At 33.0% G+C, this 22622-nt stretch overlaps 3 protein-coding genes across 5 annotated transcripts; 2 read left to right on the top strand and 1 right to left on the bottom strand.

The window, feature by feature from the left end:
• Nucleotides 1-1694: 1694 nt before the first annotated feature.
• On the bottom strand, nt 1695-4999 carry LOC130818048 (probable transcription factor At3g04930). The gene has a single exon (XM_057684072.1). The coding sequence runs from the start codon at nt 4792-4794 to the stop codon at nt 3385-3387; it is 1410 nt and encodes a 469-aa protein (XP_057540055.1). The 5' UTR covers nt 4795-4999; the 3' UTR covers nt 1695-3384.
• A 1479-nt stretch (nt 5000-6478) lies between these two features.
• LOC130817768 (cysteine synthase) lies at nt 6479-13038 on the top strand. Its single transcript, XM_057683645.1, has 11 exons — nt 6479-6592; nt 7753-7835; nt 8026-8135; nt 8266-8323; nt 8753-9016; nt 9115-9252; nt 9363-9414; nt 11064-11143; nt 11965-12024; nt 12134-12214; nt 12738-13038. The coding sequence occupies exons 2-11, from the start codon at nt 7794-7796 to the stop codon at nt 12828-12830; spliced, it is 978 nt and encodes a 325-aa protein (XP_057539628.1). The 5' UTR covers nt 6479-6592; nt 7753-7793; the 3' UTR covers nt 12831-13038.
• Nucleotides 13039-14865: 1827 nt separating this feature from the next.
• LOC130817802 (cysteine synthase-like) lies at nt 14866-22465 on the top strand. 3 transcript variants are annotated; one of them, XM_057683709.1, is made up of 12 exons: nt 14866-15020; nt 16220-16276; nt 16656-16765; nt 16853-16910; nt 17237-17497; nt 17582-17719; nt 19158-19209; nt 19470-19549; nt 20107-20166; nt 20263-20343; nt 21967-22059; nt 22183-22465. In XM_057683709.1, the coding sequence occupies exons 2-11, from the start codon at nt 16238-16240 to the stop codon at nt 22054-22056; spliced, it is 969 nt and encodes a 322-aa protein (XP_057539692.1). In that variant the 5' UTR covers nt 14866-15020; nt 16220-16237; the 3' UTR covers nt 22057-22059; nt 22183-22465. The 3 variants fall into 3 exon arrangements, with proteins under 3 accessions (XP_057539692.1, XP_057539693.1, XP_057539691.1); XM_057683710.1 differs by having other exon boundaries at nt 16211-16276; nt 21967-22220; XM_057683708.1 differs by having other exon boundaries at nt 21967-22220.
• The last annotated feature ends 157 nt before the right edge of the window (nt 22466-22622 follow it).

Genomic DNA, 22622 nt, shown 5'->3' on the forward strand with positions numbered 1-22622 from the left:
TAATGAACATCTAAACAATTCACTTGGTGTTCGTTAATGAAATCTTTAAAAGTGAGCCTCCATTGCACCGGCATATGACCTTTTAAAATGACGGATACATCAAGTCAATTATGTCATATTCAAGTCAAATTCGAGAGAAGTTATTTTATTTTCATTTAGTGATCTATTTTCCTAGATGGAGAAGAATTAAGAATTCTTATTTTTAAATTTTATTATATGAACATATATCACATGAAAATTATTAAGTCACAACAATCACCATCGAAATTAAAATCCCCAACAATCTCACAACATATCTATACATATACATATTGATACTAGTTATTTTAGTTTCACTAGTTGAGACCGTCTTTACAAAAGACGCATCTCAAATAGGTCGGTTCATTATTGATAAAAAACAAACTACTAGAAAAATACGCGCTGTGTAATCCTATTTGAAATTGGTGTTATAATCTATTGAAGTTGGTATTATAACCTATTAGAGTTGGTATTATAACCTATTAAAGTTGGTATCTCCAAATAGTATACCAACTTTAATAGGTTATAACACCAACTCCAAATATCAAATTTAATAGGTTATAACACCAATTTTAATAGGTTATAACATCAACTTCAACAAGTTATAACACCAGTTCCAAATAGGGTCAAACGTGCGCGTTAGTTTTTAGATTTTTCTTTTTTTTAATTTTTGAGCCCTGAGCTTGGAGAGTCGTCTCTTATAAAGACGGTCTCTTAGGAGAGGCGTTGTTTTAGTTTAGGTATATACTCTTACAAGGGGGTTGATAGTTGATACTAGACTAATCCAATATCATACATGTTTGAAATCAAGTTCAGGCAATTACTAGTAGTATAAATATGATGCTATGTTAGATCAATTGTGCATCAGATTGATACAAATCGAGTTAAATGTGAGTTTTAAATAACTTCTGAGACATATTATATCAGACATCTATTAAGTTAAAGTCTCAAGTTCATATCAACATATTGATAAAAGTTAAGTTTAATTAAAACATGTTTTCGAGTTAATATTTTTATGAGTCATTCTTATGTCAAGTGCAGATCAACTTAACATAACTAAAGTAATTGCTAATATATCGGGTAACAGGTTAACATCAGTTCGATTAAATATTAACACAGCTCCAATAAATCCACGTCGCATATGTTACCATATATCATGTGGTAAGTTGAGTCAATTTTTTACAACACTACATGCAACACGAAAATAAAATAATGTTCTAGCAATTAGTCAAATCAATAACATTTAGCCTGATAAGCAACCAAGTTCAGCAACCAATAATTTTAACAAAGTGCCAAAACATAAACTTCAAAAGAAAGCTAACTTCTATTACCAGGGTGCAGGAGTATTCGTTAGGCTTAAAACAGTTGGGCAACAATAGACAAGTCGGCAACATAGAGGAAGTTTGCATCTAAATTATCAACCCATCCACGCTGATATACAAGTATAAAGTATTACGACCATTCTTTTTATGTCTATTTGATTGTTGGTATTAAATGCTGGTAAAAATTATTTATAGAGTAAATTTTCATGATGAAATATATCATATCCAATGAAAATGAAAAATTGATCATTAGAAAATTTTTCTTATTCAAAATCTTTTATTACCGTATAACACTAAATTTTCAAATGATAATAAATTAGAATGAATTTTATGAAAAGTAAAGATGAATGAAGCTAATAAATCAAGAGATTTTCCCACCAAAATTACATTAAATTTACATTATTATTTCTACCATTTAATACCGATTAACAAACGGATCGTTTAGACTTTTTAAACGCCAAACAATGAAATAGCGGATTACAGTATTTAATACGGCATTGAAAAGTGTCAGATTCCCAAGAGGAAAACAAATAATTTAAGGTCCACTGTCCGCCATTGATTTTTAAAGAGGAAAAAAAAGGCATCTCAATTCTAGTTTTATCAGCCTCTTCGCCAATTTCAGCTGGTACATTACGAATTTGTTCCTTCCTACAGTTCATATTCTAGGTCTAAGCGACTCATCAAAGAGAACAATCACTACTTTTGTTAAATATACTAGCTGTGATTAGGAGATTATAAGCTTCAGATTATGATCATTTGCATTTTTTTATCAGACAAATTATTTGATAACAGATTCTCAGCCTCACAGAAAGCAAACGTGTGTCTCACTTAACGGAAGGTGCTCTAAGACCTAAGTTGGGCCATGTTGTCCCACAAGTTAAGGCAAGAAGGGAGAACCAAAGATCATGGACCTAGACACATGAGAAAAGAAGGGATAAGACTAAAGAAAATGTGGGGAATCCCATGTGCCTAACGAAAAAAAGAGAACAGGGGCTCCAGGCTACTAAAACAATGGTGGTGACTGGTGACTGGTGACTGGTGACCATATGTTCGTCCTACTGAATTCAGTATTGGCACTAAATTATACCAAGACCATGAACTAGCACAAAAGGAAAAAGGAAAATATCAACGGTTTATCTAGTCTAAAACTGGCCTGGACAAAGAAAAATCTGAGTCAGACCAGACAGGATAATCCCGGTTTAGTCACTGGTCCTACTATTTTTACTGGTTTTGGGCTCGGGCACACCCTAGCTCATATGACAGATGGATTAATCCTATGGCTATGACCCATACCTCATCAAGGAATCATTGGATGCGTTCTTTAGCAACTAAGAACCTGAACCCTACATATAATAATATGGATTCTTCAAAGCATAGTTCTAACACAAGATTTACAAAGCAGAACAACATTATCATCTAAATACTCTACTTCCTAGAAGAGGTATCTCCAAAACTAACATTATTCTCTAGAATACTTCAGGAGATATCTCCAAAACAGACATTTGCACCTTGAATGCATCTAATATCATAGAAGATATATCTACGATGGATTTACAGAGCACTGTAGCTTTACCTATGGCCAATTCACTTACAATTCTACACCCCATCCCCATACATGGAAATATGCTAACTATGTTGATAGTACTGGAATAAAAACATTCTTAAAAGACAAAGATCATGTAATGTAAATATTCTGTTAAAATAATACTTGGATTGATCAACTGTACAGAAGGCTTTAAACAAGCCTTGAAGCAAATCACTCACATAATACGTTAATATGAATCCCGGCTTATCTATTCAAATCGATGCTATACATGAAACTGAGCTGCGCAATGAGCTGCACACATACATTTAACATAATTAAACAGCTCTTTTATGTCACTAAAAAGAGTAAGAAATCTATCAACTCTAACTTACTATCCTATATAATAATCAACCAAATCAACATTTGGTTCAACCTCAATCAAACAGGGATTAATAAATTAGAGAAACTCACAAATCCGCATAAACTAACCTACTCTGATCACCCTGATGAAACGCAAAATTAACTCCCTTGCGATCTGAGCTCCTCCAATGATAACTTAATTTGATCTTGAACCAACTCTAACCGTTTCGAATACACCTCAAGCTCTAATATATGTTGCTTTCTCCACTTCTCATCCATTACCTCGCCACCATTACCCCCCAACACATTCGACCCTGAAAAATTCAAAGGAACCGCGTTCAAAGCCAATTCCCCAACTCCCTTAATCCCACTACCACTGCTTCCAAATACTACACCATTTACAGCATTATTCACCAGCTCTTTAACCATTGGCGACAAACAACTCCTCACAGCCTCCTCTATTAACCCCTGCATTGTTGAACCAAGATTGATATTACTACTATTATTATCAACATTATTATTAATGTTGTTAACATTACTATTTTGATCACCATTTACACCATCGCCAACAACATTTCCTCCCAAATTCACAGGTTTCACAAACTTCTCATCAATTTTTCCAACCCTAGGCCTCTTCCTCGAGGACAATTTGGCAGCAGGACTATTCAAATTCGACATCATCATATCAAAACCAACAGTACTATTAGAAGTGACAGCACTAATATTGTTGCTATAATTTCCAATACTACCTGGCTTATGATCCACCATCATAGGTGAAGAAGAATTTCCCGTAGCTGCAACACTGTTGAGGTTGATATGACTGATAACAAAGCTGCTATTCGGAGGCCGTGGGGGAGTCGCCGAGGCAAGAACAGATGGATTAGCATTAGGGTTAGGGTTTTGATCATCATCATCAAATTCAGCCACACCACGAAAATTTGTAGACAAATGACTCCAGATTTTTTTCGAAATCTCAAAAGTCTGTTGATCATGAGGACTCTTGAAAACAAAATCCTTACCAGAACTCATCCTACTCAAAACAGTCCGATACTTCTTCTTCAACCTCCTCAATTTTTCAACCAACTGACTTTTATTAAACTCAAATTGAAGCTTTGATTTGATCTGATCATAAAACGCGGCTGTATCATGATGATGACCAGAAGATGTGGTACCACGACTCGAGGTATACTCAAGAAAACCATTAAGAAGCTCGATCTCATCCTCATCCGTCCAAAGACGTTGAAAAAGCCTTCTAGAATCATCGATCGGCTTTTTCTCAGGATTCACAATCGGAAAACCAGAAATCTCCCGTTTTGGATCAGGAAGAGCGATTGTAACAGCATTAGATGAATTAACAGGAGGAGGAACAGCTACAGAAATAGAAGAAGAAGAAGGTATAGCAATAGTAACAGCACTAGAATGTCCAGCAATGGTGTAATCTCCAGATGAAGATTCAGAATCTACATGAATATCATCATCAGGAACTGCGCCATTAAGAGGTTCACTATCATCGTCATCGTCGCCATCATCATCAAACGTATAGATAGGGCGGTCTTCCTCGGAAGCCATGGGAGCATAAGAGGAGAGAGAAAATTGAGATTTGGGGGTGAGAGAGGAGAGAGAAAGATGGTTAGGTCAGGAAAAGGAAGAATAGGCTAAAAAAAAGTGAAGGGAAGACTTGGACCGGGTGGTTAGGAGAAGAGAAAGAGGTCACGAGTAGTTTGTTTTGAGGGCAAGGGGGGATGGCATTTGGTATTGGTATGTGTCTCGATTGCGTGTTGGGGTTGTGTTTGTTAAGAGAGGAAATGGAGAAAATGTAGGGAAGGAAACTAAATGTGGGACCCACTACTTGGGTGGGTTAAGTGTAATTGGATGATTTTTGGTGTGGTTTTAGACAATATACTTATAACATTGGGAAAAAAAAAATACACAAAATAATTTAAATTTTTATAATTTTTCTATAATAATCACATTTATTGATTAACCTTGAATAATTTCAACTTTATAAAGTATTTGTTTATTGTAAATTTGGATAATTCGATGATTTGTTACTAGGTAATTTACTTAAAAAGTAAGTTGAAAATTTAATGTAAAATTAGAGATAAATTTTGAATATTTATATAAAAAATTTGAATAATAAAAAAAATCATAATTTTTCTCAATATTTTTTAAATATTTTCTTGACATTTTATTTAAATTTTTTTTAAAATAAAACTTATTATAGTAAGTCATTAGGTTACCAGATTTACTCTAGGAAAATACACTTCAAAGTTGAGATTATTCATAGTTAATCAATAGGTGAGATTATTATAGGAAAATCATAAAAATATTGAATTATTTTAGGTAATTTTTCCTTAAAAATATTGTATTATTTATTTATCATCTTTAATTTATATTAATTTTAAATTTATAACTTACAAATAATTAGGTGAAATCTTGTTTAATTTGTTTCAATATAAAGATTATTAATATTAATTTTTTATAATTTTTTATTGTACATAATTAGAGATGTTAAAGATTGAATTCCTCCATTAGACTGCATGAAAAGTTTAATATTGCAAGTGTTTTAGAACGAATAAAGTATAAGATAAGATAATAATGTTGCAATAATGAATTTGTATTTTAGGAGTAATCCATAGATGTTTTTTGTATGATAAGACAAACTACAAAATGAAAAAAAAATGAGAAATTAAATTTAAAACTTTATCTGTAGAATATGATATTCATTTCGACTAACATAAAACTTGATCTCAATCAATAATGGTTGTTATTTATGTTTTTATTATTTTAATCTACAATTTTATTTGACTTGTGCTATGAATAAGGATTTTAGATGGAAGATTTATAATCTATGAGTTGATAGATATGCCAAATGTGTGTATGTATTTTGTTTATGTTATTGTTTTATCAAGAAGTATTGTTTGTTATTTTTTATTATTTTTGGATTTGGATTGGTGCTAAATTTTGATTTTCATTGTTTATGATTTTCGTTTTAGTTTTAGGAATAGTGTTTATTAATCAAAGCACATTATTAACTTTGGTCTTACAAAACACATTTTGCTACAAGCAAATTGAACGACAGCCGATCTATATGCCTTTTTGTGCCCGTATGTGAGGGAACTGTATTATAAATAATTATTTTAAAATTATATTTAATTTATTTTTCTAATTGATACATTAAAATTGAAAATAATCACTTAAATATTATAAATGATTAACTTAGAATTATGTTAATCATTATAACTTTATGGTTATAATTAAAACTAATATTATTACCCCGAAATTTATACTTTTTGGATAGTTCTACTCCCTCATTCCGTAATCAGCTTTACCCTCTTTGCTTCATTGCTGATCTATTTTTTTTAAGGTTCGTGGGCACTCTTCAAATTAACTTGCAATTTATTGATTAGCTTTTGAATTCTAAAATTTTCTTTAGATGTTATGTTTTTTGCATGATCTTCATGTATTTCGCAATTAATTGTTTTGTTTTGGATACAACCATTGCCATTTCTAGCAATTTTATTTGCTGATTTTCGATTCATTTTGATAATTCCCTGTTATATAGCTTGAATACTGAAGGAAGTGTATATCTTTGTATTTGTAAAGCAATTTTGTGTGATTCTTCGTTTCGGTGAATAATGATAATCCTAAATTTTCTGCCAAACAAATCGAAAAATACATCTAATTTCGTATGTTAACTGCTGGGTAGTTATTAATTTTTCATGATTTGATATGGTTTTTATTGGTCTGGAAACATATTTAGTGTTAGTAAGAAATTTTAGTTTTTGATTAGGTAATGATTGTTGTCTCTAATGATCAAGTTCATAAGTCATTAAAAATGGAGATCTAAATTATAAGCTTGGATCCTCTCCATTTCTTATAAGAAACGGTTGGTCAATTTTGTTGGAAATACGTCACACGGCCACGTTCCTAAAATAGTGAGTTGTGGACTTATGCTTAGCGGGTAATCCTCCTAATTCCATATTGCTTGTCAATATTTCTTACCCGTGGGACCCACCAGGTAATTATGTGACGAAATGTCACGCCAAGTTGGGGGATTTATAATCATAGAGAATCTAGGCTTGGGCCTCGGTTTTTTGATTAACAGTCCTATTAATACTGACTTATATAACATATAACATTGAAAAATGGCATCCGAGTTGGTTTAGTACATAAAAGATAATTGTTCGGCCAATCCTATACTACTATCGTGGAGTCGCCACTGAAGTCTGAGTTTTGCCATATGCGTGTATGTGATGAGGAATATGGAATGTGAGTGTTTTATGGATGTGGATTTTGTATCCTGCTGTGGAATTACATTCAACTGTCTTGCTAAATTCTATCCTTTTGATCTTGTTTTAGCTTCAGTAATCACATTTGTGCTGTTTGTTTTGAACATTTTTTGTTAAAACATTATGTCTACGATGAAAATCGCTATGTTAAAATGTTCAATCTGTTGATACTATGATCAAAAGTGTTGTTATTAGACAAATAATGTCTTGACTAATTTTTATCTCACTGTTATAGAACAACAGCCTTTTGCTACTTAGAACAACATCTAATCCAAAATGGTAGAGGAAAGAGCCTTTATTGCTAAAGATGTGACTGAGGTAAGCTCGCAAATCCTCATTTGTAAGTCTGTTGCAGTGAAACATAATTCGCTAGTTCTCCTTTTGAATTCCCAATTCTCTCAAAATGGTTCAATAATAGCCTAAAACTAACCATAATTTGCTATTTTCTATTCCATGTGAAACTGGTCTGTTGTGATATATAAGCTGTGTTAATTTGGGATTTGTGCAGTTAATTGGTAAAACACCATTGGTATACTTAAACAATGTTGTTGATGGTTGTGTTGCTCGCATCGCTGTGAAGCTGGAAGCCATGGAACCATGTTCTAGTGTTAAAGACAGGTTGTTTATGTTTTTCTTAATATATCTGTGTTGTTTTCTTGAAATTGGTGATAGAAATCCCGACATGCTATTATTAGATTGTCGTAGTAGTACTTGTATTTGTTAACACTGATCTCGAATGCTCTTACAGAATTGGATACAGTATGATTACTGATGCAGAAAAGAAGGGGCTAATTACTCCAGGAGAGGTGTGTAGACATCAACACTACTAAATATGTCGGTATTAATTTATGCATGTCGTAGACCTAACTACGGGATTAATGAATACTTCTTTCGTCTCATTGAATTTGCAGCATTTGTTTTTTTGGTCCATCCCACTTAATTTGCATCATTTTTATTTTTGGACAATGGTCCACCACTTCCTTTTAATCTCATCCATACATTTTAACTCTCTTTTAATTTCATCCACACAACTCATTCTCTCTCTTCATTTATTACCATTATCTATCTTTTTCTTAAAAAAACCAATTTTCTCTTCGATGCAAACTATACAGGACAGAGGGAGTACGTTGAACAATTTTTTGATTGTTGGGGAGAATTTGGGTAAGGCAAAAGCTCGGTTGGAAGTGTTCTTTTGATGATCTAACGCATTTATTCCTTTTTGCGTTATGTTTCAGAGTGTGTTGATCGAACCCACTAGTGGAAACACTGGCATTGGATTAGCTTTCATCGCTGCAGCTAAAGGTTACAAGCTCATCATTACCATGCCGGCATCAATGAGTCTTGAGAGGCGGACTATTCTCAAGGCTTTTGGTGCCGAGCTTGTCCTTACTGATCCAGCAAAAGGTATGAAAGGGGCTGTTCAAAAGGCGGAGGAGATTCGCGATAAGACTCCTAATTCTTATATTCTACAACAGTTTGAAAATCCAGCCAATCCCAAGGTAATGCTTGTTAGAATTTATTTTTTGATGCATGAATTGATTGTATTTATACCGTGATTTAAAGAACATTTAATGTGACATTACTGTTCTCTCTTAAGATTCATTATGAAACCACTGGACCAGAAATTTGGAAAGGCACAGGGGGAAAGATAGATATACTTGTCTCTGGTATTGGGACTGGAGGCACGGTAACAGGTGCAGGGAGATACCTAAAAGAAAAAAATCCTGATGTTAAGGTCAGTTTGGCTTTTGGGTACCCAATATTTTGAAAGTTTACTATTTAAAGTTCTGTTATTTTTGTGAATATCTCTTTGTTTTGAATATGCCCTGTTCATTCATACTTCAGCTAATTGGTCTGGAACCGGAGGAAAGTGCTGTATTATCAGGAGGAAAGCCTGGTAAGCTTCGACCATTGAGTTTTTTTTACCCGTGTCTCTTTGTAGTTTGTACTTTCATTATTTGATACCCAACACCTTGACAATATCATTACCTTCAGTTTTATAATATATAGATAAATTCTTTATTAAGACCGTCTCAACGTAAGATGATCTTAATATGGGCTGGCCCAATTGCATAAATTTTTCTCTAAAACTTACGGTAGTTATCTTCTGTGTTTTAACTCTTTTTTTTACATATAAATAAGTTGGGTTGCTTGTATGGACTCGTCTGACGGTGAGATGGTCTCATACAAGACTTGCTGTAATATGTTATGATTGAATTACTAGTCACAGACAGTATGTCCAGATGTTTCGAGTGCAAAAGGCTATGTGGCCTTTGCGCCTGTGGTGGAAGTAGTATCTAGTCCAACTGTCCACGCTTCATCCCGATTGTGCTAGTCTTGTGCAAAACTATGCTACATTGGGCAAAGTTTTTCTAGAATGATTTGTATTACTTGCCATTGTGTCTATATCCCCCGTGCAAAAGGCTATGTAGGCCTGCCATGGAAGTGGCTTCTAGTACAACTGTCCAAACTACATTCTGCTTGTGTTGGTCTTATTAAAGATTACACTTATAGTCAATACTGTATATAAGGGTTTTCCTATTCGAAGAAGGAAATGTTTATGCCCCATGGGTTATGATTTTTAGTGTGATTTTGGAAGTATCATCCCTGATGCCGCTAGCCCAATACCACGGTTATCAAATTTCTTCCCTAAATATGTGTTTTTCTTTATAAGTTCCCGTTGCCACTCAATACAAGTATGAGTGGGAGTGAATAGTTTGAAGAGCAAGAGATATATGTGAATTACCATGGAAGATATGGTACTTTCCTTGCAAAATTGTAACCATTACTATCATCAATTCTTACTGGCGGATACCAAATGTGTTGAGATTTGCTAGGTTACACTATTCCTCTTGAGCTACATTCCTTTTAACCCTTTTCTGCCCAGACAGATTATCTCCTTAACATTGTCAATCATCCTCATGTTAGTATATATAGGTGTTTGGCAAACGGTTGATATCTGATTATAATGGTTGATTTTATTAACTGGTTTGACCAGCTGATTTTGAATCCGCTGCTATGAGCAGCTTGTTCAAAAATAGCTTATTCATAACAATAAGTTGTTTCAACCAGCTAATTACCAAACATTAGCATTGGTTGGTTTGACCACCCAACTCTTTAATTGTATCAAAATAAGCTAAAATTGATCAATAAGCTATTTTTCCAAACGCCCCCTGGTTACAAGCAACATTATAATAACCTGTTTTTTACCTAGCTTCCAGCTGAGACAGGGTTTACTCTCATCTCTGACCAATCGAAGACTATTAGGGGATGTTTCAATAACCCTTAAAATATTATTCGTACAAAAGGAAAATTCGACTGCATTCTGCAGAGGTACAGAGAACCATGATTTATTCTGTTGAAAGACCGTTTCCTGGTCTTAGCCCCCAAACCAACTGCTTTCCCATTAAAAACAGTAACTGATCATTGGATGCTGTTATATGTTTCTCGAAGGCTGTTAGATTTTCTTTTGCAAAGTCTACTCTTTTGATGAGTACTTCCAAATCTAGTAAAATTGCTTGCTTCTATGTATGTGTACATATACAGGCCCGCATAAAATTCAAGGACTTGGAGCTGGATTCATACCTGGTGTTTTGGATGTAAATATTCTTGACGAAGTAGTCCAGGTGAGCCTTCCTAGTGTTTCACTAAATACATGTACTGCTTGTTCGTGTATATTACTTGTAGCTTCGATGTCTATGACTTCCAAATTCCAGTTCCATTTGTTATTGGTTTTACTTCAAGGTGCTATGAGATCTTTCGTTAACATGATTATGATTTTGTGGGATCGAAGGAAAATTTAAGTCTAAAAATCATCTTTACGTGATCAGCTTTTAAAAATCCCACATTACATTTTATCTTATAAGAATCTGACCATTAAAGGATTTCAATATTATTTTTCCTTTTTGGAATTCGGTTGTTACAAGTCACAAAGTCTTTTAAGAATTAAAAAAAAAAGGGTAAATGTTGGATTTTTTTATGAAAAGGTGAGATTTTTAAAAGGTGATCATCTAAAGAATAAAGAGGTGAGGTTTTTAGAATTAAATTTTCCTTTTTGTGGGATTGGACTAATTGGATGACTCTGCATTTTTCTTTCACACTATGTTTGGATAAAGAGGAATGGAAGGAAAGGAAGGACAAAGACTCCCTTGTTTAGATAACAAATAGGGAAAAAAGGAATTTGGAGGGGAGGAGGGGTTTGGAGAGAAAACGTAGACAAAATTTGTTAAGAATACAAACTCTCCTAAAGTAGAAAGATCTCATTTTTGTTTCTTTTCCCTTCCTTCCCTTTCCTTCTAAATAAACAAGGTGCAGTCTCCCTCCTTACCCCTCCCCTTCCTTTCTTTTTCTCTCCTTATTTGCTATCCAAATTCCAAACATAGTGTAAGCCTCTTTCTTTCGGTTTCTTCTCTTCCTCCCTTTTATGATTGTGGTCTGAATGATACAGATATCAAGTGAGGAATCAATCGAAATGGCAAAAAGGCTTGCCCTCAAGGAAGGTCTGCTGGTAAGTTCTTACTTTAATTTGGTATTCAATAACTATATCCCATTTTCATTCTTCATAATAGCCTTGGCAGTCATAACTCTAAATAATAACTGGGAAAAATGTATTTCAGGTTGGAATTTCATCTGGCGCTGCTGCTGCAGCCGCCATTAAAGTCGCCAAGAGGCCTGAAAATGCTGGAAAACTCATTGTTGTAAGCCTGCCTCTCCCTTCTTCTATACTTAAATTGCATCTTACTTTCATTTGCTAATGGAACCCGAAAAGATTTAACTCTTCCTAGTATATATTACATTTTTGAAATTTATGTAAAAGAGATAACTCGTCTTGTAGTATTTATTTAGCAATATTTTATGGCTAACCTGTAAGGCAGTAACTATGAACTATTGGGAGAATGTCTCAAATTCACATCTGATTCCCAACAATGGGAGCATGGGGGGATACACTGTGGGTCACTTAGGATACTTGACATCACTTAAATCCAAATAAAATCAAATAGTTTAATATACATGTATTTCCTAGATGAGTTGGTTATTGTTTTTGTCTTCCACATGAATAACTGGGGTTCAAAACCTATGATGCGCGTTTGACATAATTTTATTTATTTTTTTTAAATTATTAACATCATTTCTTTTTCTCCTGGATCCGCCAATTAATACTACACGCAATGGGTTCTGAGTTTTTATATGACTTACATTTTTGATTTAACTATATTACAGACGGTCTTTCCTAGTTTTGGTGAGCGATACTTATCATCGGTGCTATTCGAATCAGTACGGAAGGAGGCAGAGAGCATGCCTATTGAGTCCTAATCTCGGGTTTTCTTTAGAGGGTCTTGGATTCTTCTCAGCATACAGTTTATGTATTTGGTTTTAGCCAATCTCAATCTTTTGGGATTAAAGCTCAGGTGTTGATGGGCCCACGATCCTTGTGTATTGGAATAATGTCAGTTTGTTCTGTTCCTGATCCTTGGACATGGATTGTGTGTTGTATGAAATAAAATGTTTTTATGTGGTGCAATTTGATTTTATTGAGTGCCCTTTAATTTGGAGAAGTTGCTATGCATTTATAAAAGCTGAAGGACTCACCTTATGCCCTCTAAAGAGATCCACTATTTAAAAGATACAAGATTTATAGTTTAAATTGTTAGTCGAAACTCGAAAAGACTTTACAATAAAAAAAAAACCGAACAATATATACCTCAACATTATGACAGAATAATAATCTAATGAGGGATAGAATAAAACTACATAGTTAATTTTTTAATTTCTGTATATTTCACAAATTTTTGAAATCTTAGTCCCAATCATAGTAAAATTAAAGAAAAAATGGCGTAAATTTATATTAAGACTTTTTAATTTAGAGAGGCATATACGATTGATTACTGTCCACAAACCTAAAATATTCTAATGCAAAATAGCATTTTACTTGCTTGTGGGAACACACATCCCCTCTCTCTCCATATTTTGTTATGCAACTTTTATGTTGCTCGTTCTAATTCAAATGTAGATGTCTGTTAATAACTGAAAAGGAAAAATGAATTGTATGAATAAAATTAAAGAATGAAAAAAAAATAAATAAAAAAAGGTAATATTAAGTTAATATTATCTAAAAATAAAATAAGATCGGTTTAAAAAAGGTTCAACAAAAATTGAAAGTGCATTAAGTTTAAAGAAGATATAAATATTTAATGAAATAATAAATGAATGATTAAGGTACATCAAAAGTCAAGACTTGAGCAAAAGCTAGAAAAGACATTATCAAATTTCACAATATTATTTCACTCCTTACGTCATAATATGAATGATACCCACGTCATTAGACATTATGAATCATTCTTAGGTGATATTGTGATAATATTAAATAAATAATCTTTTTTATTCTATTGAAAAATCGTTTAATTCTATTTTTTTTTCATAATCTACAAATTTTTGATAATTTTTATCCAAATAATTGATTTATATTTTCATTCCATTCACATATATTTTTTCCACTACTTCACATATTTAATTTTGTTATATTTTTTATTTTACGCTAAATATCTATGGATAAATTTAATAAGATTTATGGAGTACTAGGGAAGGAGGAGTGTAAGCTCAAAATTTCTTAGTCTTTGGGAAACCAAAGTCAATATTACAAGGATTTGCAATACGAAAAGGTCTTCGTAAATAACGGTGATTTATAAAGTTTACAAATTATTTTTATGTGGTAAGATTTGATATGATGAGAATTTTGTAATTTTAATTTACTTTTTCTGATTTTGTTTATTTTATTATTATTTTTTTGTTATTTTATGATGATCTATAAATAACCGAGATTAGGAATTATTATTTGCCATACAATAAGTTAGTGGTGTACAAAACAAGCTTACCTTTGAAATTATCCTTTTATTTGGACTAGTTAAGAATCTTATTAAGTAACGTAATCTTTATTTGTTTCCATTTTAAGACTTTTTCTTGATAATTGATGTTTATTTTATTTGTATTTTAGTTATTAAATCAATTAGATTAAATATTTGATAACACCCAATAATTAAATTTTTATGAAACAACTAGATTAACAACAAACAAATCATAGCTGGTCAAATTAATACCTACTTACTGTATTCTTAATGCCGACTTATATTATTCTTAATGCTTACTTATTTTATCCTTAATGTCTACTTTAGATATTTTAAATGTTTACTTACATCATTCTTAATGCCTACCAATAAAATTTTAAAAAATAATATAATAACTGGTCCAATTAGAAATAATTTCTTAAATAGACCATCTCTCATTCCTATGATCAAAATAAAAATACATATAAATAAAAATAAAGTAGTATAACAAATAAAAGAGTAAATAGCCAAAGAACAAGAACAACCGTATCACTACTATCAAACAGTATCAATATTAATACACCCGGGAACTACTCCTTCAATATTCCAAATACAGAACTCCCTATTCGATTTGCATTACTAGTCAACTTCCCATATTAAGAAATCTGGGTCTTGAAACCTGGTAAATTCCTTTTATCAACACCTTCATTTGATTTAATTTCATTTGTTCTTTATAGATTATGTGTATGCCCTTATTTCGTTGTACTTAAGTCAAAATTTTATTGTTTCTATTGGTGATTTATGTTTGTTTTATCACAAAATCTGATGTCCACCCAATGACTATCTCAGTTTTTTTTTAAATTTCCCCTTATTTTGTGAATAATAAAATCATTATTCTTATGTTTTGAGATAAATCTCTTTGAAATAAAGCATTAAACTTGACTATTTTGGATATTTTTCTCACAAATTAAACATAAATTCATAACCATCTCACAAATTAAACATAACGAAATGTTCTGTAATGGGAAGGTAGAATTTTTAACTTCCTAATGTTAGAAAGTGGTGTATATAATGTGTATGACTTTATTTGGTTTTACCAATTTTTAAGTTAGCTATTTAAGGCGGTCGTTACAGAAGTGTTTGGTAAAAATTAGTTGTTTGTTGTTTATTAGATAAGAAATGGATAACAAAAAGGTGTTCATACTGCTTTTTGCTTTTGACTTAAAAGTCAGCTTATCAGCTGACTGCTGAAAGATAAAAGACAAAAATCAACCTAAAAGTTAACGGAAAGTCATCAACTGAACACACCCTAGTATATAACTATAGAATGGACCAAAGTAGATATGTGACTTTTCTTTTGTGAAACTGGTGTAAAGAGAAAACCTTTACATGGATGTGAAAATCAAACCTCTATCACAAGGGTGAAAGTGGAAGTTTTCAACTAGTAGACCGACACATGATTTTCTCGACGATTTATTTTAATATGAAGGGAATATATGTAGAGTTCCTTGCTTGATATTCTTGAGTTTGATGTTGAGGGAGTAGACTTTTGTTCATTTTGTCACTCTATTAGTGCTCACTTGTTCAACAGAGCAAAATTCATTCTAGAGGAGTTTGGCAAATGGAAATGAGACCCCCCCTCCCTCTATTGGGAACTTTGATTTAATTTAGTCCATTCTGTATTCCCTTCTTTGTAAACAAACATGGACTTGGGAATTTCTTATTTTGAATTCCCATTTCCTTCCTTCAAATTCCTCGTACCAAACCCTTAAGGTATGATGAAAATCGGAATCAATAGTAAAATTGATTGCTTATTAGTGGACTCCATTTATTAATAATTTGAAGTAATAATTGATGTAATTTTCTGTCAAGTTCTTGCAGTTTTTTTTGCTTGAACATATGGAGGGAGGTTGTACCATAGCAGAAGATGTGACTGGAGTAAGTTGCTTACTATATTTAGCTCACTATATTATACTATATTTGTAATTTCCTTTTCTGAAAAATTAATAGGAGTTCATGTATATTTTTTCTTACCATAAAAAACAAGGTAGATAATCTAATGGTGAAACAGGGAAACTTGTACATCAATGATAAATTTTTCATTAGGCTTGTACACTACAAGCCATGCACAAGAGGAGTGTTGACTGCACACAAGCCTGATGAGTTCATCCTAAAATCAATTGGTAATAGTATTAGCTCATCAGGGATATATGTTAGACAACTTTCTCTAATTCTTCAATGTGAGATCACATATGGGCTATTTTTCCAACCATCATATAAATGTGCAATGGTTTTTCAACTATGTTCAAATTTGCAGCTGGTAGGAAAAACGCCGTTGGTGTATCTTAACCATGTTGTAGATGGTTGCGTAGCACACATCGCAGCAAAGCTCGAAATAATGGAACCGTACTCTAGTGTCAAAGACAGGTTAACAATTCTATATCACCCCAGTCCCCATAAGTTGACGTAAAAAGGGTAAAAACAAACATTTAACCTAACTTGGTTTAAATGCAGGATTGCAGCTAGTATGATCAAAGATGCTGAACAAAAGGGTCTAATTTCCCCTGGGAAGGTGTGTTGTAACTATAACGTGTCAAGGAACCAACTCAACCAAAAGCTTAAGCTTATGGTTGAGGCCCCAAGATATGTTATATACTCTAACACGCCCCCTCACATAAGAGCCCGTTGGGCTAGTGCTGAAGATTCCACTTTAAATGAGGGGTGGTTAAGATTCGAACTTGTGACCTCTTGTCATACCATGTCAAGGAACCAATTCAACCAAAAGCTTAAGCCGATAGTTGAGGCCCTAGGATATGTTATGGAGTATACTCTAACATTAACTCTTTTATGTCATTTTGTGTAACGATCTTTGCATAACATTTTTTTCCTCAAAGACAGACCACCCTTATCGAAGTGACAAGTGGTAATACCGGAATTGGATTGGCATTTATTGCTGCTGCTAAGGGGTATAAGCTAATCATTGTTATGCCTGCAACTGTAAGTCTTGAAAGGAGAATCATTCTTAAAGCTTTAGGAGCGGAGTTGCATCTCATGACTCCAAGAAGCTTCGACGAGTTCTTTGTTAAAGCCCGAGAAATATTGGCGAAAACACCAGACGGATATTGGATTAATCAATTTGAAAATCCTGCTAATCCGAAAGTAAGCTGTTTTTTCATCCAAAGCATCAGTGCACAATTGAAATGCTGGTTTATGTAGCTGTTCATTTGGCTTTTATGCTTGCAGATTCATTTTGAAACCACGGGGCCAGAGATTTGGAGAGCCACAGAAGGCAAAGTCGATGCCTTTGTCTCGGGTATTGGTACTGGTGGTACTGTTACAGGAGCTGGGAGATTTTTTAAAGAGAAAAATTCTGCTATTAAGGTTTGGTTTTTGCTAATAGTTTCCATTATTACGATGAGGCCAAAGATTTATAGTTCTTTAGTTTCTTAATATTCAAAATGACTCAGTGAATCATGTGCACTTTGTTATAGTAATATAGCAATTATGATTGAAGATACTCTACAAATATTTAATAAAGAATAGCAAAAATTATTGAAAAAACGCACAAATTTGGAAAGGGGGAAAATCCTAATATCAAAGAAAGAGCACACAAATTTAGACTATAAAAACCTCACCCAAAATAATTGAATGAATATTATTGATTGAGAGTTTCTTGATTATAATGTAAAATCCAAACTTTAATGAAAAATCCCCCCTTAGTATGTTTCTATGAAGAAATGAAGAAAACGCCAAAATCCTCTCACTAGAAGCACTAAGTTTATTGTGACACTTACACTCTTAATTCCCAATTGATACGATCAATTTTATCTTCCTTGTCTTTACAAATGATTTACAAGAGCCTTTTATAGGCTTTGGAAACAAGAGATACAAAATGATAAAATATTTGAACAATAACACCCCGCGCATAAAAGGTAGCCTTGACATTTTCGCTCAACTCGGTCGAGCGATTTAATGAGGTCGAGCGGCTGGTCGAGTAAGAGATTAGAAGCTTCACTTATTCTGCTCGACCTGGTCAAACGTCTTGACTTAGTCGAGCCACAGGTCGAGCGTGCAACAAATCCTTAGACAAAACATGCACAGTTTCCTCATGACTTCAAATACACTCAAATATCATTACATACCTCTAAACCTTCCACATCATTGATCGACTCAAGATTGGATTATGAGTCGCTACATCTATCAGACTTTTTATTTGTTAGAAGTTACAGATTTATAGTTCTTTGGTTTCTTAATATAATGAGTAAGGTTGCATACTTCCAACCCCCTAACCCCACCTACGTGAGAGCCATTTCATGGCGCTGGGGTAATGCAATGTTGCTCTAGTAACTACTAACATATTGTATAGGATACCATGATTCTTTTTTATTATTCTCCGCATGGAAAAAGTGTAAATAAGTTTTTCATATAATCCTATCAAATAATTGACCCTATATTGAGTAAATCAACAACTAATGGATTTTTAAAATAGGTCATCAACAATAAGAATTAATGAACCTGATCCTGGTTTTTGGATCGATGGGGTTCTGCAGTCCAAGTTGAATAAAAGGCGACATTGAGTCCGTGATCGGTTCCTATACAACCTTTATTCTTTCGTTCCTTTTCTTTAACTATGATGATTATGGGAGCTTTGGCTTCATTCAGTCTTTCATTGATCTTGCACTTCTTAGCAAAGTCGTCATTTTGATTTGTTGTTTATATGCTCAAATATAGGAAGATTTTCTCTGCCTCTTTTTATCGTAAAGATTTTATATGTGATCCAATTTTTTCCATCTATTTACCTGTGTCGGTTTGCTATTAGGTGTATGGTGTAGAACCAGCTGAAAGTGCAGTCTTAAACGGAGAACAACCTGGTGAGTCTGTGATTGTATATGTTTAGTATGCGAATTAAGAGTAATGGAAACGGATTTAGATAATCAAACGGCCCCTTTCCCTTTATGTTTCCATTTCTATTACGCAAACCAAACAACCCCTTAGTGTTTTGCGTATCTACATGTAAGTAAGCATGCCCAACTTGGTAAGATTACATATAGTCATATCTTTCTATTCTGTTGCTGTTTTTCTGATTCTGCTTCGGTGTTTCTAACAAGACCGGATGCTTCTAATGTCATAGGCAAGCACAAAATCCAAGGAATTGGAGCTGGTATCATCCCTCCGCTATTGGACTTTAGTATACTTGAGGAAGTTATAAAGGTAAGCGTCAAAAGCTTTCTTTCTATCTTCATTGTACACTTCATATCTATTTGAATGGACTACAAAGAAACATTCAAAGCACCCTTATTCTAGTGGAAGCTAAAATGGAAAATATCAGGATTTGGTCGACTCTTAATACTTGTTCCACTTCTTTTTGCTCAAAATATCATGTCAGTGAGTATAACAACAAAGAAATCTCTCCCTAGTCCCTATGTAAGCGAGAATGTCCCGTAGGAGTTAAATAAACATGAAGCAATCTTTTTCATAAAGACACGAAAAACAAGTAACTTACACTTTCGAAGAAGAAACATGATGCAAAATTTTTGTCTCCGTTATCACTTTGATTGAGCTCATTTTTCCAACTTGAATACGTTATTATGTTCATTAAACAATCAGTGTCACATGACTCACTATTCTTCTTGTAAATCAAAAAAATTAAATTTGAGCAAATTGCGAATTCAAAAAGCGAATTACTTAGCGAATCATATGACAATGTGAACAATCCATAAGTGATTAGTAAGTAGCTTGTGTTTAACACGTCTTATTTGATGTCTTAGATATCAAGTGAGGAAGCCATTGAAACTGCAAAGCTTCTCGCACTGAGAGAAGGTTTACTGGTAAGACCACTTGCTTCAAATTCCATCCTTCTGTTATTATTGTTGTCTTGTTGTTGTTTGATGCATTATATGTGAAATTTTATGATAACTCAATAGGTTGGGATTTCATCTGGAGCTGCTGTTGCTGCTGCTATAAAGATAGCAAAAAAGCCTGAAAATGCTGGAAAATTGATAGTTGTAAGTGAAAATCCTTCATCTTATTGGAAATTTTGATTCTCTCGGTGAATATGCTGGAATACTCCTTTCGTCCTACAATATCTGCTACAAGTACATGTCACATAAATACCAAGAAAAATGAGAAAAAGTGATGTTAATGGGAAAATGGGAAAGATTGGTGCATGAGATGATAAGATAAATTAAATGTGTGGATGAGAGTTAAAGAAATAACGTGGACTATAGCCAAAAATAGAATTGTAGTGCGACGGACTAAAATGGATAATGTAGCAAACCCGTGGGATGGAAGCAGTATTGACTACAAATATACTAACGGTAAATAGTGGATTTTGAAATAGGATGAATTCCAAGTTTTTATGCTACTAAGAAATGTTAATTTTCATTACTCTATGAAAAATTATATACACTAGCAAGAATCATTATTCTTCTTCTCAAAAAAGGAGAAAAAAGTGTTGCATTTTTGTTCTTTGTAGCGTTCCAAAATTTTCAGGATTTTGAATATGCCAAGAACCTGCGGAGTGAGGTGTCATTTGGTGTAGACATACCCCTTGGAAGTTATATACCCCTTGAAGTTACTGTAGTAGATAGATGGTAATATCATTCCATGCCATATACTCTCTCTGACCTTCCAAATTTGCACCTTATGACTCAAAAAGCTATCACATCTGTGACTCACATATGGTGTTTTCTAATAGGAACACCGAGTTTGAGGAAGATGTTTTTAAAATGCTTTTGAGACACATTGGGGACATTATGACTTTGTAGTGATGCTTTTTGGGCTCAGTAATGTCCCCAACATCATAGCTAGAGGAACCATATGTTTGAACTATAGTGTAAAATAAGGCCGCATCTTATCGATCAGTCGTATCGTAAATGTTTCATATTTACCGAACCGGTACTACCCACATCATAGAGGTGTAAAAACCCGTATTTTTGGCTACTCTTAGCAATGAGACAAGTGTTTAGTTACTAATGATTAAGTGATTGTATAAGTGACGTTACCACACAACCACTAAATTCACTCCGTATGAGATTATCTACTCTTAGCCTCTAGTCCTAAAACATACTATGGCGCTTTTAGTGTTGCTTGGGTCACTAGTCCATATATCTTATTGGTTACATCCATAATGATGTGGTGCAAACTCTTAAAGCTATCCTTCAAAAGAGATTTGTCCGAGTCAACAATGCTTCTGAAACATGGTTTATGGTAAAGTAGGCCGCTCAAGAGGCCACCTTAAGTAGTGTTGACTTGTTTGAAACATTTTATCCTCGATTTGATTAAGAAAGTTGATAACGATGATTTTATTTAGAAATTTGAAATTGACTAAAATTTATTGTTTGGTAAATTAAAAATTTTCAAATTTAGATTTGGTTTAAATTCTACCATTGTTTTTTAAGTAGTTAAAGTTGAGAATTTGAGAATGACAAGGTTGTCATTCTCAAATTCTCTATTTATGATTTCATAATTAAAATCCATAATTTAAAATGAAATAGTTGTTTCCAAACATTACATTATAGAGGTTGTTGATTTAGAACTTTACCTAGTACTTCATAGTGAAATAGACACTATTAAGTTAAATATTTAATATTATATTTGTGAAAATAAACAATATATTTTTATTGTAGGTTATTCTCCCTAGTTTTGGGGAGCGTTATTTATCAACTGATTTGTTCGAGGTTGAGAGACAAGAAGTGGAGAATTTGCCTTGTGAATAACATGTAAAAAGTGCTATTATTTTGTATAATTCATTATGTATTATCTTCAAATCTTGTATCTCATATTGAGTTTAAAACTTCTTTAAACTATTATTTGTATTCTTAAAGTTGTATCATTATGTATAGTGCAAATGTGCAATGCAAGAGTCGTCATCATCATCAAATCCAGTATATCCCATTTATAGAAAAAACTATGGACAAAATCTGGAGAAAAAAGGACGGCGACAACTCATACCCATAGAAGAAAGCGCGGTCAAAAGAGTCAAGAGCGTCTCTTCTAAAAATAATGAATTAAACATATTATATTTGTAAGCTAATCAATTAATTATCATGTAAGTCATCAATTAGTTTTAGTGTGAAAATTGATGTAGTTGAACCAACCATTTTAGTGACTTCTTAAGTGACTAAATATATAATTTGTTCTCTCACAAGATCTAAAATTATAATTTAAAATATTGAAGAACCCATTTTTTATTTGAATGCACATATTGTTTGGAGTTGCAATAAAATAAATAAAATACAATTTAACCTGGAAAACATTTTTAGGTCACATTTTAAAATTTGAT

Source organism: Amaranthus tricolor, chromosome 7 (assembly GCF_026212465.1).
Source record: "Amaranthus tricolor cultivar Red isolate AtriRed21 chromosome 7, ASM2621246v1, whole genome shotgun sequence".
Taxonomy (NCBI): Eukaryota; Viridiplantae; Streptophyta; class Magnoliopsida; order Caryophyllales; family Amaranthaceae; genus Amaranthus; species Amaranthus tricolor.